At 46.6% G+C, this 25,654-nt stretch overlaps 1 protein-coding gene and 1 pseudogene across 3 annotated transcripts; both read left to right on the top strand.

The window, feature by feature from the left end:
- The first annotated feature begins 12,230 nt into the window (after positions 1-12,230).
- On the top strand, positions 12,231-17,153 carry C11H1orf216 (chromosome 11 C1orf216 homolog). 3 transcript variants are annotated; one of them, XM_026393413.2, is made up of 3 exons: positions 12,231-12,398; positions 12,973-13,098; positions 14,760-17,153. In XM_026393413.2, the coding sequence occupies exons 2-3, from the start codon at positions 13,092-13,094 to the stop codon at positions 15,452-15,454; spliced, it is 702 nt and encodes a 233-aa protein (XP_026249198.1). In that variant the 5' UTR covers positions 12,231-12,398; positions 12,973-13,091; the 3' UTR covers positions 15,455-17,153. The 3 variants fall into 3 exon arrangements, with proteins under 3 accessions (XP_026249198.1, XP_077647384.1, XP_026249199.1); XM_077791258.1 differs by having other exon boundaries at positions 12,953-13,098; XM_026393414.2 differs by lacking the exon at positions 12,973-13,098.
- Positions 17,154-23,570: 6,417 nt separating this feature from the next.
- Positions 23,571-24,148, top strand: LOC144249249 (PRELI domain containing protein 3B-like; annotated as a pseudogene).
- The last annotated feature ends 1,506 nt before the right edge of the window (positions 24,149-25,654 follow it).

The raw sequence follows: 25,654 nt of genomic DNA, 5'->3' as shown, positions 1-25,654 counted from the left end.
CCTCTGTTTATAACTATGAAATGAGGATCCTAATTCATGTCTGTTTTAGAGTTGCTATGAGGTTTAGCTTGGAAAATGTATGTGATGAACACATTATGTCAAGTGCTACTCTGCAAACATTAAAAATTGCCAATATTGGGGCTGTGTCCATGTATAACTGAAAAAACATTTTTTAAAAAATGCCAATATCAGGCTGGGATTGTAGCTCAGCCGTACGTAGAGTGCTTGCCTAGCACATGCAAGGCCCTGGGTTTGATCCTCAACACTATCAAAAAATAAATAAAGTAAAGATGATATTGTGTCCAACTAAAAAATAAATTTTAAAAAATTGCCAGTATCACAATAGCATTATATTTTGCTGGTCATCCTTAAAGGCCCTTGTCTCACAAACACCTCAAACTTAACATCTTTAAGAATGTGATTTTTCCTCCTCAGAAAACCTGGTTTTCTTCCTGTGTTTCCCATTTCGATATGTTGCCTCCATGCCTCCAGTCATTCAAGCTGCTTCCCTCTCATGCAATCTGCATAGCTGTCAGAGTAATCTTTATATAAACATAATTTGGAGGATGTGCAACAGTACTTAAAACCTTTCAACAGAGCTGAGGGTGTGGCTGGTAAAGCACATGCTTAGCATGCACAAGGCTCTGGATTCAATCCCCAGCATTTAATACACGCAATAAAAAAAAGCTTTTGATGTTTTCCATTGCAATCAGAATTAATTTTCAACTTCTCACTGCCTACAAGACCCTGCATGATAAAACACTGCTTCCAAATCGCTGATCTACTCTCCCTTCCATCCTTCCCATTTCTTGGATTGCTTTCTTCTCTAACCTCCATTTTAAGCTAATGTATAATTCTCTAAATGTTAGCATAAGTCATTCTCATAAACATCTGTGACCATTACTACCCCTTTCATAACTAGGTAATCTCTGTTAATGTTTCCTACTCTTTTGGGTCTTTTATCACAATTTGCCACCTTAATGTTTGTAGAGGACTGTTTTCTCTATTAGACCATAAACTTGAAAATAGATATCAAGCTGGGCATGCCAACACATACTTGGGAGGCTGAGGGAGGAGGATCACAAGTTCAAGGCCAGCCTCAGCAACTTAGGCCCTGAGAACTTAGTGAAACCCTGTCTCTAAAAGTAAAAAGGGCTGGGGATGTTGCACAGTGGTCAAGTGCCCCTGGGCTCAATCCCCAGTACCGAAAAAAGAAAAGAAAGAAAGAAAGATACCATACCTGTTTTAAAAATAAGTGCTTTGGATAGCACCATGACTGGGACATAAAATTATTCAATAAATTAATACTTTTTGAGCAACAAGTGTTGAAAGGCCTGGAAGAGCTAATGGTGAAAAGCTTGGAGCTGATTTGCTTACAAAGCTTTCAGGTGTAGAATGGAATAGAAGTAACTTGGGTGAGACTGAGTCCTTGTTCTCTCTGCAACTTAAATGTGGCATGATCTTAGATAAGTCATTCTCTGAATTATTTTTCCACAACTGGAAAATGAAACTCATCGGAAATGGCTTGGCTCAGAGGGTTATGATTAGGATCAACGGTACAAAGTAATGGGAAAAAATCATGCATATTTAAGGGCCCAGTACTGCAGGCCAATCTAGTGCTGAGGAAGGGGTAAGGCAGATACCTCTTCATGCTCTGGCTGAAGGAGGAAACAGAGGCCACACCTCAACAGAGCTCCACAGTCCACCAGCCTGTGGACCTCTCCTAGCAGCGAGTGGTAGCTTGCCATGTGCTAGGGCTTGGGACAGTGATAGGAATGGAGGCCTGCAAACTTCTAGTGAACTGGGGAAATAGGCCTGGCTTGTGTACAACCTCAGATTTTACCTTTTGAGACTTAGGTGCCAAATCTCTCTGTCCCTTAGTTATATCATCTGGGTCTGCATTATCCATGTCCTTTCTAACCCCTCTTTCTGTCCTCTCTTCTCTCACCTTAAAGGTTTTTCATTTTCAGTTTATTGATTTAGTTCTTCCCTGTGGTGGGATACATAATGGGAAGAGGTGGTTTGAAGTAGCTACAGCCTGAGGGTGATTGGAAGAAGCTGTGGAGCTGGACTCCTGGGTTCTTCCCTTTCATTTACAGGGAACCACAGTCTGGTATTTTTGATGGTGGGCTAGAGGTGGGGTTGAAGGGGCAGCTGCCAGCTCCAGACTGGAGAATCAGTGGACCTGGTCCAAGGGGTAGAAAGTACAGGGGCAGGGTGGGAAGTGAGCCGGAGTTTGGGTTTTTTTCAGCCCTCCTTTCTCTTTTTCTCAGAGGCAGAGAGAAAGAAAAAAGCTGACTGCCCGCCCCTCTTTGTTTGTCTTGTCTAATTTAACTTACGTTATTTATCAAAAAGACAGGTTATTTGGAAAACCAGATGGACCCAGGCAAAAATCATCTGGGTTTTCCAAACATGAAAAATTAGGTTCTAGGAGCCCAGGAGGGGTGTGTGTGTGTGTGTGTGTGTGTGTGTGTGTGTGTGTGTGTGTGTGTTGGGGAGGAGGCCAGGAATATTGAGTGAATGTCTCTAATCAGACCCAGAAATTGTTCCATGACATTCAAGCATTGCCCCCCGCCACCCTTTTTCCTTCAAGTTTTTTGTTGTTGTTTTGGTTTGGGTTTTGGTACTGAGAATTGAATCCAGGAGTACTTTACCACTGAGTTACATTCCAAGTCCTTTTTATTTTTTATTTTGAGATATGGTCTTGCTAAGTTCCTGAGACTGGCCTTGAACTTGTGATCTTTCTGCTTCAACCACTGGAGTCACTGGGATCATAGGCGTATGCCACTGCTCCTGGCTCTTCTTCAAGTTTTGGTTGGAATCTAAAAATGCAAAAAGTAAAATCTCCATGTTGGTGGCTGGGTGTGCTGAAAGTTTTAATTGCCCAAGGACAAGACCCTGTGAGGGCTGTAGTGGAACAACAGCTAATACCTTTCTCTTTCTCCAGCCTCTATCTCCCACAGAACAGAGAGAAGTACAGGGTACCTTTCTACTCCAGAAACCTCCACTCTCTTGTTCCTTCAATGTTCCTATCCCAAAGAAATTACAGCAGATTTGGAAATTAGAAATAGAGAAGAATTTACTCTTGAAAGTTTCTAGTGATCAGATGACTAGAGAACACTGGGGATTAAGGGTGGTATCTCCATTGAATTATCCAGGGAAAGAACTAGCCCATCTTCCTTCTGGTTAACAGTGGCCTGCTTTGTAGCTACAACCAGGAATTTTAAAATCCTGTGGTTCTGTTACCTCCAGGCAGCAAAGTTATTAGGAAGGAATTGAAGCAGGAGGCCATGGAGGCACAGCTTTTGGCTGCAACAGAGAAGTGTTCTGGCTGCAAACAGTGAGCCATCCCATTTATACACACACATGCAGAACACAGCCAAGACCTTTTGTGGCCTGAAGAATCTTTGGCACCAGCAATAGCACTTGTCCCATTGCGAGTGTCATTTTTAAAAGTGTCATTGGACTGTGAAAGCCACTTAATAACTTGATCTCATCTGAATAATCTGAATTAATACTAGCTCCACAGTTGTGAGGATTAAATAGACATTTGTAAAGTGTCTGCCTCAAGGGCCTGGCACATGGTAAATCTCAATGAATGCTTGTTGAATGAATGGATCCATGAATCCGAGTATTAAGGCTGCCCTGACCATTTCTGAGAAGCAGTATTTAACAGCCTCAATAACTGAGACTTGTGTGCTGTCCCACGGAGCCTGGAGCCTAGAGCCTGAGGCATGATATAAATCTGGGGTTCATTTAACATGTTTTTTAAGTTCAGTGTATGGGGTGAACCCTTCCATGAAGGCCTTCTTGGCCCAGGCTGGAAACACCATGCAGATGGCCTTCCATTAGCAACTTCAGGAATCGTCCCAGCTGCAGAGCACCTTGCTCAAGGTCATGTCTCTTCTCAACACAACTCACATCCAGGGACAACAGATGCAAAAAGACCTGGCCATCTCAGCCGATTTGGGGACAACTCTGAAGGGCCATTCTAACTTCAGAGCTTCTTGTGAGATAGGCTGTGACTAGCACAGGTCTATATCACAGCTCTACCCTTTGATTTGTTTACTTTGAGACAGCCTTGCTGAATTACCCAGGCGGGCCTTGAACTTGAGATTTCCCTGCCTCAGCCTCCTGAGTTGCTAGGATTTCAGTGTGTGCCACTATGCCCAGCTCCAAGGTAACTTCTTTTTGGGGGGATACTTGAGATTGAACTCAGGCACTCAATTGAGTTGCTTAGCGCCTTGCTATTACTGAGGTTGGCTTTGAACTTGCGATCCTCCTGCCTCTGCCTCCCAAACTGCCACTGGGGTTACAAGCGTGTGCCACCGTGCTCAGCCCAAGGTAACTTTCTTTTTTCTTTAAATACTTCTATTTTATTTATTCATTTCTATATGGTGCTGAGGATCGAACCCAGTGCCTCACTCATAATAGGTGAGCACTCTACCGCTGAGCCACAACCCCAGCCCCCAACATAACTTCTTAATAAATATTCTGCTTGCTAAACTGACTTAGATTCAGCTTCTGGGAGAATACAGCTTGTGGCCAAGGATACAGGAAAGAACAGACTCCTTCACAATGTGCATTGGATGTATTGATGGTTCCTCCTTCTGCCCACCAGAGGGCAGCAGCTTCTCAGCAACCTGCCCTCCTGAGGCCCACCCCAAGGAGTGTGTTTGAGGCCTTCTGTCTGGTCTCTTTCCACCACCTGTATTAGACAGGATCACCTCCCTTACTTTGTCTACCCTCCTGTTCAGGGGAAGAACACTATGAAACTGTCTAGGCCTGTTTTGTCCTGGAACTCCACCACTGCCAGCTCTGAAGGCCAATCAGTCTTCTGACTGGGTCCCTCCCACCTCTTCAGCTGGGCAAGTGCTTACCCCAGTTCTCCTGCCTCTTACATTTACCACCCACAATAGATTTGTTTTCTGTGTGACAAGGTAATTATGAGTTTGGGGCTGGGAGGCCTAGGGGCCAGTCTGAGGATGGTCACTTCCATCTGGCTCTCCCTGCTCTGCTAACATTATTGATTTTTAGTTTTATTTATTATGATGATGTGTGTGCCTGTGTGTGTGTGTGTGTGTGTGTGTGTGTGTGTGTGAGAGAGAGAGAGAGAGAGAGAGAGAGAGAGAGAGAGACATCTATCTGGCCCTGGTGACATGAGATATGGAGGCGAGAGAGCAAGAGCAAAATTTATTCTTGTCATAATTTAACTTCTTAAAAACTATCCACCCACCTAGCTTTTTTTTTTTTTTTTGTACTGGAGGTTTTGTCGATGTGTTTGGCAGTGGGAGGAGGGTATTGGGGCTCAAACCCAGGGCCTCCTGCATGCTAAGCAAGCACTGTATCACTGAACTACATCCACAGACCTTTTTGTTTTACCTTGAGGCAGGATCTCACTCAATTGCCCAAGCAACTTGAACTTGCCTCTCAGCCTCCTAAGTAACTGGGACTCTAGATGTGCTATTCCACACTGGCTGGAGTTTACTTATTTTCATTCTGTTCCCAAGTCCCCAAAGTATTCCCAAAGATTCTTCTGGGAATTGGAGCCAGATGTGGCTACTAACAAAAGGTTCTTTTTTTTTTTTTTAAGAGAGAGTGAGAGAATTTTTAAAAATATTTTATCTTTTAGTTCTCGGCAGACACAACATCTTTGTTGGTATGTGGTGCTGAGGATCGAACCCGGGCCACACGCATGCCAGGCGAGCACGCTACTGCTTGAGCCACATCCCCAGCCCTAACAAAAGGTTCTGTACCTGCTCTCCCCCACTCCTCTTTTCGTTCACCTGTAACCATATCTGGCTCCAATTCCCAGAAAACTCTCTGGAAATACTTCATCCAGCAAATCTTTATTGCATTCCCAATACCTATCAATAATTTCTAGATTAAACTCCCAATTTCTTGCTTCTTTCTCGGCCTGCCCTGCCTTCTTGGATCAGTCCTGAGACAGGCCATTTTATGTTGCTATGTGCCTTTTAATTTTCTTTCTTTATTATTTGTTTATATATATATATATATATATATATATATATGTTTGTGTGTGTGTGTGTGTGTGTGTGTGTGTGTGTGTGTTTATTTATTTCCCCATCACTTTCTATGGGTGTGAGAAAAACCTGATCAGGAAGCTCTGGGGAGAGATTGGGATTGGGTACAGCCAGTTCAAAGAGCAATGCCTGCATGGCCTTCAGGCCTCCCATAATTGACTCCACTTCCTTACAGGGAAGAGGAAGGGCAAGCTTTAGGCAATGCATTACAAGTAGGAGGGGTGCTCTGAACTGCAGTGATTGCTGTGGGAATCAGCTGAGCTGGAGGGCGATTTGTGGGGCCACGTTCCCCCAGCCTGTTTTCTCTGTGTGTGCCAAGAGAATGAATAAATCATTGTTCAGGGGCGGGATGCAGCTGCCCAGCTCCTCCCCTCGGCACATGCCCCAACTCCAGCTTCTCTATTGAGGGCTGCTGGAGCAGAGCGGTTTATACACCCAGCTCCCCAAATCCTATTGAGGCCTCCCCCTCTGCACGAGCCACCGGCTCCAAGCTCATTCAGCCTAGTGCTTTGTGCTAGGGGTTAAGTGGTTACATGTGGGGGGCACCCAGAAAGGACCTGTCAGGCCCTGAAAGACTGTGCTGATGCCGTGCCCTCCTACTGATGAATGGGGTGGGTGGAGGAGAAGTGGGCGGCCAAAGGGTGGGGTAGGGGAGAGGGCAAGGGATTATAGAGTCCACAGAGGCAGCTGCTGAGAAGTGGGTAGAAGAGGCACCCCCTTCCCTCATTCCTCCTGCAGTTCAGCTTCTCCATCTAGCTCACTCTGTTGTAGGCTTCTGGGATGTTCAACAGCCTCTGGACCTTGAATTTGGCTTTTCTGGTCTCTTGGTGCAAGAGGGATGGAAGAGGCCATTTAACAAGTTGGGTGTACTACAGAGAAAGAATATACTACCTTTCTTCTAGCAGCTCCAAAACACCCTCCATTCTCCTTTGTCCCTTGGAGGGTAAGAGGAAAGATCAGAGGACAATTCATTTTCTAGTTTCATCTGGTACAGAGGGTTTCAAACTGCCCCATTGAGCTTTAAAAGCTTCTTTGGGGCTGGAGGTATAGTTTGGTGGAAGAGCTCTTGCCTAGCAGGTGTGAGACCCAGTACAAAAATAAATAAATATATAAAAATAAATAAAAAAAATAAAGAATAAAGAGAGAGAGAGATTCCAAAGCTAAAAAAAAATAGCTTTTAAAACTTTATTGGATGTACCTTACCCTCATTTCACAGCTGAGAAAATAGCCATGTTGAGAGCAAAGGAATGGCCACGTTTTACCTATGGTGGTTACACAGTCATTCTGATAGGCTCTTTACCTTTAAGAGGCAGTGGAGAAATGGATAAACAAAACAACTAGGTCACCAGCTTCCTAGGTGCCTCTTTCTTTCTCTCAGCCAATTCAGGGGAGGAATTTTCCTTCTAATCTGTCATAAGAGCTCCAGTATATCAAAGTTCCTCCAGGCTGTGCCTGTATTGGGAGCCCAAGTAACAATGTTCAAAACTATAATGTTATTCAACAATTTTCAAGGTGTGTTATCCTTGCTTAGCTCAAAAAGGTTAAGATGATTTGATTTGCCTAAGTTCCCATAGCCAAGTGGGGAAAGTAGACAAGTGATATAAACTCAGGAAGAGAGAAGACAGCAGGTAGCAATGTGGCTTGTATTCTGGAACTAGACTATTCTGATGGGGAAGGTCTGGGGACTTTCCTGGTTATTCTCCTCTGCCCTCAGGGTGCCTGAGCTTCTTGGACTGGTGGTCAAGACCTTGCACAGTTGGGCCAATATTATTCAGTCTTATCTCCTTCCATTCTCCCCTACCCTCAAGTTTTAGCTAGGCTGGTCTACTGTTTTCTGAAGACACTCAGAATATGTGGTCTCCTATGCTTTCTTCTTTCTCTTAGTGAACTTCTAGTCATCCCTCAAGGCCTAGCTCAAATGTTACCTTGGTGAAACCTCTCCTTTCCCTCTTTTGTGTTTATTAATTTTGCCTCCTAGCTCTACTGCAAAATCTATCAAGCTGTACAGCCCACTCTCTTGTGTCTGTCTCCCTTTCTAAGTAGGTAGCTCCCCAAGGCCAGGACCCCTTCTAATTCTTCTCTGACTCCACATCACAGCATCTGGCCCAAGGTGGGCACTGTGTTTGTAACTGTGCTGCATGTGAATGAATGAATGGGAAGGGATAAGATCTTTGAGGCTGTAACACCCTGATACTACCTACCCCTTCTTCCTGGGTGGACGGACATGAAGAAATTATCTACCTATTAGAAACTCCCATTCATGTCCTATTTCTTGGATCAGAATTTCATCTCCTCGGGCTGGGGATGTGGCTCAAGCGGTAGCACGCTCGCCTGGCATGCGTGCGGCCCGGGTTCAGTCCTCAGCTCCATATACCAACAAAGATGTTGTGTCCACCGAGAACTAAAAAATAAATATTAAAAATTCTATCTCGGGGCTGGGGATGTGGCTCAAGCGGTAGTGCGCTCGCCTGGCATGCGTGCGGCCCGGGTTCGATCCTCAGCACCACATACAAACAAAGATGTTGTATCCGCCAAATACTAAAAAATAAATATTAAAATTCTCTCTCTCTCCCTCTCTCTCACTCTCACTCTCTCTTAAAAAAAAAAATTCTATCTCTCTCTCTCCTCTCTCACTCTCTCTTTAAAAAAAAAAAAAAAAAAAAAAAAAAGAATTTCATCTCCTCTTGTCTTCTTGCCTGACACCCAGACACTGGGGCCTGGGTCTGGCTACTCACTGCTAGCCTCTCCTGGCTCTGATATCTGTCTGTTTGCCAATAATCTTATTCACTGCCCATTGCTGGATCTTCATGATAGCCTGGCCTGCAACAGAGCCCTGTTCAGGATGGTACTGGTCATCTGATGATTTCTGTGTCCCTGCCAATTAAGTTCCTGACATGTATAGAGAGAGGTGGACACAGCCATAGATACCCCTTCATTTGGCATGATTGATTCCCTGGTGTCCAGACTGGAGAAGCCTCTGATAATGAATAACAGGCATCCCTACATTTGCTTTTCTGTCTCCATGTAGACATAGATACCTCTGCCTTCCTGGGGCTTTTTGTTCTCCAGGTTCTGAGGTCTCTGAAAATTATACAGTAGCCCAGGATCACAGTCTGAGCGCTGACTGGTTAATTATACAGTCTTAGAGTATCCATACAACATTGCCCTTGATAAGTAAAAAGTGGCCACAGTCTGATGCCCTTGGAATTCACTTGATTTATCAGGAATTATGTTATTTGGCAGCAAGTAATTTTATAGAACAATGGAACTGATGACCCAGCTATGTCAGGTTGGGGTGCTGCCTTACAGAGTATGATATAGACTTTAAATCAGTTAGATGACATATAAATGTGTGAACACACACACACCACACACACACACAATATGTGTATATATTTAGATGGTGTCTTCCTATGTTGCCCAGGCTGGCCCCAAACTCCTGGGCTCAAGCAATCCTCTTGCCTCAGCATCCTGAATAGCTGGGACTACCTGCATGTGCAATCATGCTTGTCTTCGATCTATAATTCTTTGTGTTTTATATCAAGAATATATGTGAAGAGTTAGAGGTGGGTGAGGCACCTTAGGTGATTACACCTAAGTTCTCCAAGAGTTTGCTTCCTGTCTCTGAGATTCTAGGTTCTATAGGTCAGGAGATTTTAGCATCAAAGAAGGGATGTTTCTAACCAGGAACAGAAAGATGATTCCATTGCATTTCAGGCTCCTTACAGCACTAGAGGAGTAGAAGAAAGGGGGAATCACAGGGAGACTGAACTGATAATGGCTGTCAAGGGGAAATGGAGTAGGTACTATTTACGAGGGCTGAGAGATGCATGAGTGGAACCTAGGTTTTGTTTATGTTCTACAGAATTAACAAGTTCATTTTTGGACAGGGCCAGAAGGGACCTGTCAACAACCCGGCTTCTTCTGATTGTCAATGAGAGAAATTGCAGTCAAGTTAGGTTTGAAAAATAAGAGCCTCTTGGGAAGGTATCAAAACTATAAACGGATTGGGACGTTAGCAGGACTTCTATCTTTCATTTCTGCTTCTGTGTGTCAGCATCTCCTATAGACTGCCTTCTTTCACATGGTGGGGAATATGACTGCTGCAGCCCTAGGCTTCCATCTTCCCTGCTTCATCTCCCTTTACATTTCATTTCAGAAAGTCTCAGAAGAGAACTCTGGCACACCTGGAGGGGTTTCTATCCTTGGACTCAGCAGGCCCTTGAATCATGCATGGTTAAAGCAGAAAGAGACAGAGCCTGAAGGTACACCAGTTAGATGACTTTATGGCTCTCTGGTGTGGGGAGACTTACATAATCCTAAACACCAAAGCTCAGAATGTTAAGAATGAGGATTTGGGTGAAGTCAAGGGACTTCAGCAGAAAGTAAAAGGGGAAGACTAGGTAGACCTCAGGACCTGGTGTAGAAATGGGGCTGAGGACACTATCTGTATTTTCCCAGCTTGGGGAAGGGGAGTGACCTAAGTTTGAATGACTTTTACTTCTAACTTTTCTTTTTTATTTCCAATTTGCATTTTTTTCTTCTTTTTTTAGTACTGGGGCTTGAACCCAGTGTATATGTGTGTGGGGGGGCGCTCTACCACTGATCTACATCTCCAACCCTTTTCAATTTTGAGACAGGGTTTCACTAAGTAGCTGAGGCTGGCCTGGCCCTGTGATCCTCCTACCTCAACCTCCAGAGTTGCTGGGATTATAGGTGTGTGCCACTGCCCCTGGCTCCTGTTCGCTTCTAGAATAGAAGTTGTCGTAATCATATTTTTTTCTTTTTCTTTTTTTTTTAATGGGGGAGGGGAGTTTACCAGGGATTGAATTTAGGGGCACTTGACTGCTGAGCCACAACCCAAGCCCAAAGCACTGAGTTGCTTAGTGCCTCACTTTTTGCTGAGGCTGGCTTTGAACTCACAATCCTCCTGTTTCAGCCTCCGGAATCCCTGGGATTACAGGAGTGTGCCACTGCACCCAGCTTTTCTTTCTCTTTTCTTTTCTAATGTAAGATTTGGGGGCTGGGGTTCTGGCTCAGTGGTAGAGCGCTTGCCTAGCATGTGCGAGGCGCTGAGTTCGATTCTCAGCACCACATATAAATAAATGAATAAAATAAAGATCCATCAACATCTAAAAAAATTGAAAAAAAGATTTGGTGTGTGTGTGTTGGGGGGGTGTTTGTGGGGTGTGTGTGTGTGCAGTGCTGGGGATGATCTAGGGCCTGGTGAGCGCTAGGCAAGCACTTCATCACTGAGCTACACCCCAGCCTTTTTAGTGTGCCATTTAGTTTCTAGATTGCAGAATGATGAGTTATAATCAAGTTGGAACCTAAGGAAGATGCCGCATATCATTAGGGTCAGCAGTTATCTTATCTGATTGCAAACTGGGCCCCCAACCTCTATACGTTTCTCTCAAGAAGGAAGGGGGCGGGGAGGAAGCTTCAATAAGTAGAACTGAGAAGGATCCATTGGAGTTGGGATCCCGGCATCCTTCTTATCCAGTTCCCTCTCACTAGGGCGGCAGCACAGAAGTCCACTGCGCAGGCTCCACGGAGGAGGGGCTCTCCCCTGAGGAGCTGCAGCGTGCTCGTGCCCTGAGCCACACCGGATGGTCTGTTTTCTCTTACAACATAACTTTCATTAAACGAATTTAGTCAAATAAGCACATCATGGATGTATAATTCCAAATTGTGATAAACAAGCTGTGAAGGAAAGGAACAAAAGTGCTCTGAGATAGTGTAAAAGGGGGAATGCATCTGATCTAGAGAATTTGTGAAAAAAAGACCTGAAATATGAGTACATCGAGAGGGGGAGAGAATTTTAGGCAGAAGATGGGTGTGTGCAAAAGACACCGAATGTCAAAAAGCAGCGTAAGACCCCACTAGAGGGGACGGCAGACCCAGAAGCTGCAGCCTTTTAGGATTTCTCCTGCAATGGGGAAGGCTTTGAAGGTTTTTAAGAAGGATGATGGTGCATGATCAGGTTTTCAGCTCGGAAATGTCGCTGTGCCTGCAAGTGAAGCGGCAGACCGATCGCAGGGGCCAGGCGAGTGCATCTAGGAGATGACATCCGACCTGGAAGGCCTGGGTCCAGCATCCGGAGGTGGGGGCGGCGGTTCCTGCGCGGAGAACCGAACTGGCCCACGTGGGCCGCCCCGCCCCACCCCGCTGCGCAGACGCCGCCAGACTCCGCAGTACCCGCCCGAGGCTGGGCGCGTAGCTTGGTGACCCCCACGTTCACCCGGGCGGCGTGGACGCCGCGGCCCAGGGACCCCCGGCCCACAGTGACGAGTTCCCAGCGAGCTAGGTCAGACGGAACCAGCGCCAGCCCCGCGGAGAAGGCGCCTCTAGGCCGTGAGTCTGGGCCCAGATGGAAGGCTTGGGGCCCAGCCGCGGGAGTGCGGGGCGGGAGTCGCAGCCTCAGCCCAGCTGTCTTCTGCCTCCTAGGGGAGACTCCATCTCCTGCAGGGAGGCCACCAGTCCCCATTTTACAGCAAACTGCAGATGAATTGGGGGAGATCTTGATCCTGGGATGTCTGGGTTCTCATTTTACCATCTCTGAAAACCGGGGGCCCCTAACCCCACCCGACCCCATCACAGCTTCCTTCGTGGCCCCGCCCAAGTTTAGGGAAGAGGGAAGATCTCTAGGTACCCTCCCACAAGCCAGAGGGATGGTGGTAAGCGGTTTACAAAGGCCTTACACTTTCCCTCAGGAACTTCTACCCACTATTGGATGTGGTGAGGGTCCCTGCCACCTATAGAGGTCCTTCTAGTGACTGTTCCACTTAATAGTACCTCCAACGTTGTGTGTATGTGTGGGTGGGTGCTGAGGATTGAACTCAGGTGCTCTACCACAAAGCTACATCGCTAGTCCTTTTTATTTTTTTTATTTATTTATTTTGAGACAGTATCTCCCTAAATTACCCAGGCTGACTTCGGATTTGTGATCCTCCTGCCTCAGTCTTCCTAGTCACTGGGATTACAGGCTCGCAAAACCATACCTGGCTCCCTCGCCCTTAATGATCATCGATTCTTCTAATCCTAGCAATGTGTGGTCAGTAGAAACCTTTTGTCAATTCAACCCTCTCATTTGGTGGAAAATGGTTTTTAGGGAAGAAAGAGTGGTGTGGTATGCCCTCTCTCCAGGGCCTTGGTGGAGCAAGATGGGCGCAGAGACATAATATAGAAAACATGTACCCAGGGGGCTGGGGATATGACTCAGTGGGTAGAGTGCTTGCCTTGCATGCACAAGGCCCTGGGTTCAATCCCCAGCACCACACACACACACAAAAAAAAAAAAAAAAAAAAAAAAGAGAGAGAGAGAGAGAGAAAGAAAGCATGTACCCAGGACACCGGGAGAAAAGGAGCAAGCTCAAAAGAGAGGTTTATCAGAGAGAGAAGTGGGGAATAGTTGCTCTAGGGCAGAAGAGGGAACTAAAGCCAGCTGTTGCAGCCCTGGGCCCACTGCAGTAGCCCCTGTTACCCTTGGCTCCTTCCTGAGTACCAAAATCCCACTGCAGCCCCCTCTCCCATTTACTGGCTCAGAAGTATGTGCTGACACCTGCAAGAGCCAGGCTCTATGCTGACTCCTGGGAATATGAGGTAGGATACATAAAGAAGGTTCAGGTTTAGTCAGGGAGCCAGATTATAAACTACTGTTACAAAATTATTCAAGTAAATAAACAATTCCAGTTGAATAGACAATTACTGACCATAAACCATATGTGCCAGGGATAGGAAATAAGACAGTGTGAATCCAGAGTAGTAGGAGCCAGAGGAAGACATAATTCACCATTTTGTGTATATTGGGGCAGTGGGGAGAAGATCAGAAAGGCTTCAGAGAGGTAGAGATACAAAAGCCTGGTTTTAAAGTACAAAAAGGAATTTACTGGGAGGAAAAGGAGGAGCTTAGTGGGGAGGGGCAAGGCAGGATATTGTAGGCTAGAGGACTAGTGTGAGGAAACTAATGGTGTGTTTTGAGATCTCTGGGCAGTTTGGTGTGATGAGAGGAGCAGAGTGATAAGAGGCAAGTACTGATGGGTTCTCATGGGCCAGATCAAACAGGGCCTGGTAGGTCACATAGAGGGTTAACAGGAGTTTAGGGATGGCGCTCATTGCTGTGAGTGCACCCCCACACACATGGAATTCACACTTTTTAACTGGAGGTAAATCAATGAAAAAACTGTGGCAATAATCCAGGTAAGAAATGGTGTGAACCAAGTGGTAGTTAGGAGGAAGAATTGTCACAATTTGGTGACCAATGAGATGGGGCAAGGAAGGAGAATGAGTAGCCCAGGATGCTCCTAATCTTCTAGCTAGAATGACTGATTAGAGAGTGGAGCCATCTAGCTGAGGACACTCAGCCAGAGGGAGGACTGGTTTGGACATAGAGAATATGAGGAGCCTGTGGTCGGTTCAGAGAGGATAGCAATTGGATCTAGGCTGAATACAGAATTAAGAGTCACCAACATACAGCAGAGAATGGGGTCATCTGGGGAGAAGTGTGCAGAATGAGAAGGAACTTGCTTCAGAGGACTGAGGAAAACCCCATGTGGTAGACGGAGGATAAATGGAGAGACAGAGAGGAAGAAAACCTTGAAGGGAAGTGTTGCTAGCAGGGTCAAGGGAAGGGACTGAACTGTAGCTAAGTTGCCATGATCTCAGGCCACCCCACCCTGACCTGCTGTCGCTCATTCTTCTGCTTCCCCTTCACAGACCAGATGTTCGCCATCCAGCCAGGGCTAGCCGAAGGGGACCAGTTCTTGGGGGGCCTGTCTCCTGGAGTATGTCAGCCCAAGCTCCAGCCAGACAGCAACTCCAACTTCTTGGAGAGTGCCAGGGATGCCAATGAGAATTGGCATGGGATGCCAAGCAAACTGGATCCCATCCTGACAAGGAACGCCTCTGAGCTGCCTTCTGACAACCAGGCCTTCCAGGCTTCTGGACTCCCTGAGGAAGGGATTCGTAGCCCCCCAGAAGGTGCAGAAATTCCTGGTGCTGAGCCTGAAAAGAGAGGTGGTGCCAGCACTGTCTGCTCTCCTCTGGAGGACAATGGCTATGCCAGCAGCTCCTTGAGCATTGACAGTCCTAGCAGCAGTCCTGAGCCTGCCTGTGGGACCCCTCGAGGTCCTGGCCCTCCAGATTCCCTTCTGCCCTCCGTGGCCCAGGCTGTGCAGCAGCTGCAGGCTCAGGAGCGCTACAAAGAGCAGGAGAAGGAGAAGCATCATGTACACTTGGTGATGTACCGTCGCCTGGCACTGCTCCAGTGGATCCGGGGTCTGCAGCACCAGTTGGTTGACCAGCAGGCACGTCTGCAGGAGAGCTTCGACACCATCCTAGACAACCGAAAGGAGCTGATCCGCTGTCTCCAGCAGAGGGCAGCACCATCCAGATCCCAGGACCAGGGCTAAGGGTGTGCCTACATAAGTGTGCAAAAGCATAAGTGTATGTATGTAGGCATGTATGTGGTTGTGCACAAATAAGTACACGATTTTTTGTTGGCATGAATTCAGGAAAGCATGAGTGTATATGTGCTAACATGCAGGCAGGTGTGTATAGGCACATGTGAATGAACTTAAGTGCACTGTATGCGCACTTGTGTACATACAAGCTAACATATGTATGAGTGAATAAGAGTGAATGCGTATGTATAGCACGTATGTAACAGTAAATTTATATATGCATGTATGGACGGGTACCCAGGAATGTATATGTGCATGAGGGAGGATGTACATGCAAAAGATATGTATGCATATACATGAGTTTGTGTGTGTAGGCTTATGCTGTGTATGTGAGTGAATCCTTGTTTGTTCAGGACTGTGAAGGGGTGCATGTGTGCAGGTGCGGGCATGAGAAGTGTCTGTTGGAGACATGTATTTGCAGACGGATTCATGAGCACATGTGTGCAAATATATATTCAGTTGCACCTGTAGGGCATCTACCCATGCTGTCACCCATGGTCTACCCTGGATTTTTTTCTCTACTGAGTTCCACTGCTTCCTAGAGAGAATGGGCTAGCTTACTGTCATTTACCTGAGGAGTGTGACTGACACATTCTCTTGGGGCTTCCCAGGCCACCTTTCTTTTTCCTATTCCCTCACTTAACCCAGACCTTGCTCTGATAAGGCTGTTGTCCCTGGTTTTGGCTTTAATTCTGGCCCATCATGGCACTTTGGCTGCAGTTTTGTTGGGGCAGTTGGTGAAGAGTGGATATTGGAGGGAACTGGAGAATTATGGCAGGGGTGAAAGTGAGGACAGAGAATGAGATGGGGGACTGTCCCTCTTGAACTCTGACTTTGACCATATGGGAAATGGGGGTGGGGGGATGACAGTGGCAGAAGTCTGAAGAATAGGAGAATGGGTATTATAAAATACCAGTTTCCAAACAACCATACCTCTCCCCTGGAAAAGGAGCTGTTGAAAACCACATTATTTTAAGCTTCTGATGAAAAGGATTGTGTGCTTATAAGCGTACAAGTAACAGGCAAGGTGTTCCAGGGCCATTAGGGAAAATCTCACTTCCCTCTCTGAGCCTCTACCTTGCCATGCCTTTCTGGTTTAGAGCATTGGATGTATGATTGATTTGGTCCATTTCTCTGAAATCAGTTTGTCAGGAGGAATCAGAGCTCAGCTTTCCAGGTACACAGGGGACAGTGTCAGCCTCACCTCCAGAAGCTCTTAGGATGTTGGATCATACCCCTTTCTGTCACTATATAACCCTTTAAACAGAGATTGATAGGCTCCATGGAGCTCCAAATGCTTCATGAGTTGGAGAGCTGCTGAGTCTTGAGAACCAACAACTGAGGTAGCAGAGCTCTCTGCTTTGCTTCTGGGAGCCAAGAGTGCAACATCATGGTGAGCAGTGGCACAAAGAGGGAACACAGGCAGGCGAGTAGAAGCAAGGAAGTCACTGCTACTGCCTCTGTCCTCAGTCTCCCCACCTACAAAACATGGGAACATTTTTAGTTTGTCTCTAAAGAGCTCCATCTCTTATGGGTGGTGAAAGATATAGGGGGTAGGCGTGAGATGTGGATCCTAGGGGCTTTCCTCTCTGTAGAGCTTGCATGTTGAATGTGAACTTGGTCTCTGGACAAACACAGGAAGAATAAATTGAAGCAGAGAATTAAAAATTTATTTGAGTATGTGTTTCTATTCCACCTGTTGCCTGGTACCCTCTTCCACAGTCTGAGGTCATCTTTTGAACAAAGTCCTTGGTTAGAAACCAAGCAGAGAAGTTGGGGAAATACCAAAGAGGAGGAATTCAGACTCCTGTGTCTAGCAATTTTAGGGGCTTCACAGTCTTGATGGAGGAGACTTGGTCTCTCCCCTGAAAACTCCATTTAGGACTGTCCTTGTCCTTTGGACCTGAATGGATTGTGAGAGACCACATACCATGTACACACTCACATATTCTACCTTGGAGTCACCACTGCTGTGGAGTAAAATACTGAGTGAAGATCCTTAGATGGTTCTGAGGAGTATGCAGTTATATTTCATTTTATTGGTGTTGGAAGTTGAACCCAGGGCTTGTGCAGGCTAGGCAAGTGCTGTACCACTGAGCTATACCTAGTCCCCAGATGTAATTGTAATGCATGCAATTGAGTTCAGATATTAGTTGATAACAATTTAGATTTTATCTTCTACTCTAGAGTAGTTTGCATGACGGTTTATTCTAAAGATTTCAAGGGTTTGGGATTTTTAAAATATTTCATGTTTGGACACAATGCCTTTATTTTTTATTTTTATGTGGTGCTGAGGATCGAACCCAGTGCCCCACACATGCCAGGCAAGTGCTGTACCACTGAGCCATAACCCCAGCCCCATGGGGGTTCAGGATTTAACTCAGTGGTAAAGCATTGGCCTAGCATTCACAAGACCTGGGATTCCATCCCCAGGACTGTGTGTGTGAGTGCTGGGCCCAGTTTCCAAGTCTGATATCCCCCAAGTCTGAGGTTCGAGCCCCTGATCCTCCTGGGTCCAGCAGTCACTATAGCTGGCCTGGCCTTTCCTCTCCAAAATACATTATTTTTATAAGTAAGGTATATTAATTTTCTACTGCTGCATAATGAATTGCCCTAAAATTTATTGGTTTAAATCAGTACACATTTTTTTATATCTTTTTGTAAGTCAAGAATCTGGTTATAGCTTAGCTGGATTTTATGTGTCAATCTTTTTTTTTTTTTTTAAATGTTTTCTTAGTTGTAGATGGACACAATACCTTTATTTTATTTATTTATTTTTATGTGGTGCTGAGGATCAAACCCAGTGCCTCACACATGCCAGGCAAGTGCTCTGCCACTGAGCCACAACCCCAGCCCTTATGTATCAATCTCTTGATTAAGGCATTAGGTCCTGGGCCTATGATGATTTAATTTGTTGGTACCATTCAGTTCCTTTCAGGCTGTTGGGCTAGAGGCCACTTTCAGTTGCTTCTCATGTGAATGGCATTTCAAACACAGCAGCTTATTTTATCAGAGCATGCAAACCAAGAAAGCAATAAAGTGCTAGCAAGTCACAATTTTCTGAAACCTAGCCTCAGAATTGATATCCCCTCAATGTTGCCATATTCTATGGTAGAAGCAAATTACTCAAGGGGAGGATATTACATAAGGCTATAAATACCAGGAGACAGGGTTCATTCAGGGCCATCTTAGAGTTTGTCTATAGTTATTATTTTTTCTTTTTCTTTCTTGTAGTAGGGATTGAACCCAGGTCCTTGCACATGCTAGGCAAGCACTCCACACTGAGCTACATCCCCAGCCCCTTTTAAATTTTATTTGAGACAGGTCTTGCTAAGTTGCCCAGTTTAACCTTGAACTTGCAAATCTCTTGCCCCATCAAGTTTGGTCAGAGGGAATGGGTTAAAGCCTTAAAGCCTGGAGTGCAAGGAGGCAGGAAATGAACTGGGAACTGAGGAAGAGTGCAAAGAGTGTGATAATGGTAGGTGGTTTCTCTAGTCCCAGGTCTGGCATTTTAGGGTTCTATGTAGTGGCTCTCCTTAAGCAGATTGAATGCCACCTATTGGTAGTCTGTGACCTTTCTACCTGCCTGTTTCCTTCAAGCCTCATTCAAAACTCAAGTGTGTTAGTATCTGAACATAGTAGCAGGAAAAGGTCACAGGAACAGGAAGCAGAGCTGAGAAAACCAGCAGAAGTCCAGGCAGCAGAGAATAGTAATTTCTAGTATAGACTGGACCCAGATGTCCTGGATCCTCCACTTCCTAGCTGTGCCTCACTTTCCTTAGCCTGTAAAATGGGAGGCAATCATAGTACTAATCTCGTAGTTATGTAAGAGGTGAGTGACTGTAGAGAGCTCAGACCTGAATCTGGCACATACGAAGTAGTCCATAAATGTGAGCTGTTATTATCTGACTAGGAGAGGACAGGAATACCCTCAGAGGTAGGAGATGCAGCTGAGCGGTTGTGCTGTATATTAAAAAGCTTTGCTGAAGGGCACCCATGAGTTTAATGGATGATGGTGGTGAAAAGAGCAGAATGAGATGGGCATCTTCTGGGATCTGAGCCAGAACTCAAATCCACACATGCCCACACCCATCAGGCACCCAGTTACTCAGGAACCAGACTCCAAACTGCCCGTGCATGCAACTACGAACGCACCATCGCTCACACTCACAAATGCACACTCACACAGACCATGCACTCCCCACCCTCCAGTCTCAGAAATAAGACTACGGACTGTCAGAAGTGAGTCCGCTCTTCCTCTCGGGTCTGTGGGCATTTCCAGGCGAAACTTGCCCAGATTCTCCCGCCGCCGGCACCCCTGCTCCTCGCCCCAACGCGGAGGCTCCAAACCCGTCGATGTCCTAAAAGGGTTCCATTCTCATTTATCACCAAATAGATTTGAGGAGACATTCGTTTGGTTGAGCGACTGGCAAGCAGGGGGACAGGGGTGGCGGGGAGAAAGGCCAGGGGCGGAGAGAGTTTTGTGGTGCTAAAGTCTCAGATGTCAGAGCCTGGGAAGGGGCTGGTCCCCCGGGTCCTCCCACACATTGGGGATGAAAGAGGGCTCGGGCTTTGAGGTGGGGACTCGGGCGTGGCGGGGGCGCGAGGGGGAGCTCCAGGGCTCCGCGCGAGGGACTAGGGAGAGGGCCCGGGCGACGCTCAGCTGGTGTTCAGTGGTTCTGGGGGGGGGGGGCTCGTCCCCCAAAAGCGAAGACAAAGGGGCGGCCTCCCCGGAGCCCAGCGGCACAAAGCGGGGACCCGGCGGGGCGGAGCCCGCCCACTGGCCGCCCGCACCCGACCGCTGATCCGCGAGATCCCGAGCGCCGTTCCCGGCGCCTAATCCCAACAAGCATGAAAACGGCTCGGCCGGCCCGCCAGCAGGCCCTTTGTCCGGACCCCTCGCGGGACAGCTGCAGCCGGGTCCCCTCCCTCTTTTGTGTCTCCTCCTCGCCGCCTGCTCCGCCCTCCTCACCTCAGCTGCCTGCGGGGCCGCGAACCGTCCCGGGCTTTCGCCTCCCACCCTCGGGCGCACAAAGAGGGGCAGCGTCCCTCATCTGGGGGAGGGAGGATTAACCTCGGGGTCTGCGGGAGGGCTGGGGCCGCTGAGGGAAGAGGAGAGGGCTGCGGGTGCGCCTTCCTCTGGAGCGTAGGGGTGCGGGGTGATGTGGGCCTGCAAGTGGGAACATAGACGTGGGACTGGATCGTGGGTGCGTGCGGTGCACAGGGAGCGAGTCAGAGGGCTGGAGGGGACCCAGCATTCAGTAGCAGCTCTCAGGAGCAGGAAGTCTCCCTAGACGGTGATGCACCCCTGGACTGTTTTCCAGACCTCTCGGTGGCCTCTCCCAAACCTCTGGCTCCAGCAGGGCCTCTGCCCCTACCCCACCTGCATGTCCACCTGTGCACTGGGCACCTCCATCCAGCTGACTCACCGGCAGCTCAGAATTCCCAGGCCTGAAAAGGAGCTCATTTCCTCCCCAAGTACAAAGCCACTCAGGTCACGCCAGTCACTTGGGTGAGATGGGCCTCAGCCCCTCTTTCCTTACTCCTCATGCCAACCAGACACTAGGTCCTGTCCCTACCACCTCCCAGCACATCTGCAGTCCATGCCCTCCTCTGTGGTCCCACTTCTATTGCCTGGATTCAGGCCACTGTTATCTGGACAACTGGAATGGCTCCTGGTCTGGCCATGTACTACAGAGCTCTAGCATGCATCCTATAGGACAAATATGGCCCCCAAACTCCTGAAAGTTAAGACCTTTCCAGGCTCTTCAGTAGCTCTGGTTGCTTAGCTTGGCTTGCAAAACCATCTGGGGCTGGTTCTTGCACCTCTGCAGGTATAATCTTCCCCAGGGTCTGGTGTCCCACAACTCGACAAAAACCTTCCTCAAGATCCTTCATGGGATTTTTTTCCCCTCTCAAAAAAGGGAATGAAATATTGCCATCTAACCTTGTTCCCTACAGAACCAACTTTCAGTGTCCCTGGATCCAGGGAACTACAGAGCAGCGGATGAATCAGAGACACCAGACCATCCAGAGGCGATGCATACTGGCCTAACCTTGCCCACACTGGTCCTGCAACATACAGGCCATGATGCTCCTCCAAGCTAATGAGGTCCTGCCCTGCTTAGTCTCCATTCCTTAGCCATTGTGGCTACAGAGGGCATTCAGGGTCTGTAAAATCCCCACTCAGGCCTCAATGTGCCTGAGTCCCCAGGAATGCAGGGCACTTTGCTTTTGTCATAGACTCCTGAGGATGTACAATATCCTCAGAGAACCCCAGAGTCTGCAAGCACGTCTGTGTCACTTTGTTCCCATCACCATTTTCACCAGATACCTCCTTCCTGGCACTGCCAAGAACTGGCCTCTGAGGTGTTCTTCACATCCTCATCTTTGTAACAGGAAATTCATCCATTATACAAATATTTATCACTGTCTACCACCCTTTGCTAGGCACTGGGGACCCAGATAACTCAGACACAGTGACAGCCTGTAGGGACTTCACAGTCTAGCAGGAGTCCCAGACCCAGACAAGGATAATGAGAGTGTAGTGTGATAGTGCTAATAAAAGTCTGTGCATGGTACTACAGAAGGATTTTCTGCAGCATGTTCCAATAGGCATTAAGGAAAAGATTTCTGTGATCAACCGGGCTTGGGAAATGCTGGATTGAACAATGCTGACTGGGCTTCTTTCCTGCAGGACTCCTCGGGGCCTGTGTGTTATACCAGTGTGTATTGTAAGTTCGTGTGTATGTATGTGTGATGTTTATTGTTTGAGCACTGATTATTTTTTTATGGATCATCTTACAGATCCCATGTTCTAGGGACCATATCTGGGAAACAATTTGTTGGGGTAGGGAAAAGGATAAGGGAGATGAGGAACAGGTCAGGAAATAGTTCACAGAAGAGCCTGGAGGATGAAAACAAGTAGGTGAGGAAAAGAGAATCCTAGAACCCTGGTATGGTGGCACATACCTGTCATATCAGTGACTATGGGAGCCTGAGGCAGGAGGGCTGCAAGTTTGAAGGCAGCCTGTGCAATTTAGTGAGACCCTGTCTCAAAATAAAATTTAACAAAGGGCTGGGGTTGTGTACCTCAGTGGTACACTGTCTCTGGGTTTAATCATTAGCACCACACATACAAACTAAAGCATCCCGGGAAAAGTAAGGCAAATTTGATCCAGGCAGACAGAAGAAACCTGTGGGTGCTGAGGTCTTTAGAAGCAGGGCTCTCTCCCAGAGACAAAGGATTTTTTTCCCCCAGTACTGAAGATCAGACCCAGGTCCTCTTAAGCATGCTGGGCAAGTGCTTTACCACTGAGCTATACCCTCAATTCATAGTATTCTTTTTGAGCTGGCTATTATAGCATGGAATAGGACTTTATCTGAACAAGTGTTAAGGACGCTCACCCTTGAGAGCTAGACCTAAGACTTCACATCATTTTGTAAGATGCTGGTCAGTGTAGTAAGTTCAAATATTCCCACTTGTTAAGAGCCAACAGGGGGCTGGGATTGTGGCTCAGTGGTTGAGCACTTGCCTAGCATGTGTGAGGCACTGAGTTTGATCCCCGGCACCACATAAAAATAAAGGTATTATGTCCGTCTACAAAAAAAAAAAAAGCCAACAGGCCCCTGTTTTCAGGTACATCAAGATCTTTAAGGCCTGGGATTATAGCTCAGCGGTGGAGTGCTCACCTAGCACGGGCGGGACCCGGGTTCAATCCTCAGCATCACATAAAAAATAAAGGCATTGTGTTGTGTCCATCTACACCTAAAAAATAAATATTTTTTTAAAAAGTATTTTTGAAAAAAGATCTTTACATTTGGGTATAACTGTGGGCAATAATGGGGACAACCTGGAACCCCACAGTCAGTTGTCTTTGAATAGAGAGGAGGATTTATGTCAGGGTTGTTAGGTTTTATTATGGGAACCACCAAATCTCCCTCAAAAGATCCTCCTGAGTGCCTGGGCGCTGCGGGGCCACCGGGTGCGGTGGGGCTGGTTAGTGTGCCTAGGTGCCTCATTATCCTCCAGAGTCTGCCAGACAGGGTTCAGGCCACTCGCACTATGAAGATCTGGACCTCAGAGCACGTCTTTGACCACCCATGGGAAACTGTTCCAGCAGCTGCAATGCAGAAATACCCAAACCCTATGAACCCGAGTGTGGTTGGAGTTGATGTGCTGGACAGGCATATAGATCCCTCTGGAAAGCTGCACAGTCACAGACTTCTCAGCACAGAGTGAGGACTGCCTTCCATTGTGAAGTCTCTTATTGGTTCAGCAAGAACAAAACATGTGCAAGAACATTCTAAGTTGATCCTGTAGAGAAAACAATGGAACTTAAAACTACTAATATTTCCTTTACAAATATGACTTCAGTGGAGGAGAGACATCTACAAACCACATCCTCAAGACCCAGAAAAGACTATTTTGACTCAGGAAGCCATTGACTCTGTGCAGGGAGTCAGCCTTAGCAGTTACCAGGAAGGACTGATGGCGACTAAGATATCTTCTAATGCTAGTAAAGGCCGAGAAGCAATGGAAGGGTAATACATAAATTACATGCTGAGACTGAAGAGTTGACAGCTTCAGCAAGAGGAAGCATAAGGACACCAATGGCGGCGGCGGCATTTGCAGAAAAATGATAAAGTCAGTATAGAATATCAAATCCTCAGGTCTCTCCAAGCAGACAGTGTATTTATTTGTTATTTTAAAAGTACAACTGTATTTTAGGTAGAATTTTTTTTTCTAATAATCTGGAGTAAGGCTATGTGACTTTTTTTTTTTTTTAAAGAGAGAGTGAGAGAGGAGAGAGAGAGAATTTTTATTATTTATTTTTTAGTTCTCGGCGGACACAACATCTTTGTTGGTATGTGGTGCTGAGGATCGAACCCGGGCCGCACGCATGCCAGGCGAGCGCGCTACCGCTTGAGCCACATCCCCAGCCCAAAATACGTTTATTATTTATTTTTTAGTTGTAGTTGGACACAATACCTTTATTTCACTTATTTATTTTTTTTTAATGTGGTGCTGGGGATCGAACCCAGGGCCTCATGCATGCAAGGTGAGCACTCTACCGCTGAGCCACAACCCCAGCCCCGGCTATGTGACTTTTGATCAAAACAAAAAGATACAGGGCTTCTAAAATCCAAGGGATCATCTGAGGTTAGTGTGGCTTGAAATGACTAGGGTTCTAGTATTTATGTGAAATTTAACAATTTTTTAAGTACTTTGGAGAAATGGTTATTGACATTGAATCTCCTTAAAACAGAATTTTAACACTTTTCAGGCATTGGAACTGTACCTGACTTTGGACCAACCCCAGAGCCAAGCAAGCAGAGCCTCTCCTCATACATACACACTCACCTTGCTAATACAGACTAGAACAGCCTGCATGGGGAAACTGACTCTAAAATGAGAATTTGTGTAGTTTAAAAAGACATTAAATTGTATAAAATAACTTGCTCTGCTAAAAACCACAGTGTTTTGATTTGGTATTTAAATGATATTTTTGGAGTAAAAATCATCACTAAGTCTAATATATGACTCCAACATAAATAATATTTTATTGTATTATAGAGTACTGTGTTGATTTGCCAAAGTTTTGTAACTTAGTAAAGTTATTACCTTCCTTGGACTTGGACTTTATGATTTAGCATGCTGTACCGTGGGCTGGTTATGTTAACTAAAAAGTAAAGTCATTACTTGAATTTAGTTCTTCAAGAGCTTGAATCCTAACAACATGGGTTAGGTCCAGAACATGCAGCTGTGTGTGTATGTGCAGGTCCAGATCCTGATGGGTTTGCTGGAGTTGGGAAGGAACATTAGGGAAAGAATGAAGGAATCTCCTCCTTTAGGGCTTATGTCCTGGAATGATGGTCTAGTCTGAGGCAGAAGACGTCTCCTGATTGCCCTTTGTGTAACCTTGCCTCTATCTCATCAGCATCTCTCTGGTAGCCATTCCTTCCCTTGGCTCATCCTCAGTCCAGTCTCATTCTCAGGCTTCAGCATTGTTATGATTGTATTCATATCCTTCCCCATGTCATCTCAACTCTAGACAGCCCTATCCATACCTCCTCAGAACTTCTCCCCATCCATAGGGAATTCTCAGGTCCATCCCAGGCCACGTTCAATGCCAACCCCCATGCCCC

This window comes from Urocitellus parryii, chromosome 11 (genome assembly GCF_045843805.1).
Source record: "Urocitellus parryii isolate mUroPar1 chromosome 11, mUroPar1.hap1, whole genome shotgun sequence".
Lineage (NCBI taxonomy): Eukaryota > Metazoa > Chordata > Mammalia > Rodentia > Sciuridae > Urocitellus > Urocitellus parryii.
Note: the sequence above shows the minus strand (reverse complement) of the source record. Positions and strands in the feature narration are given on the sequence as shown.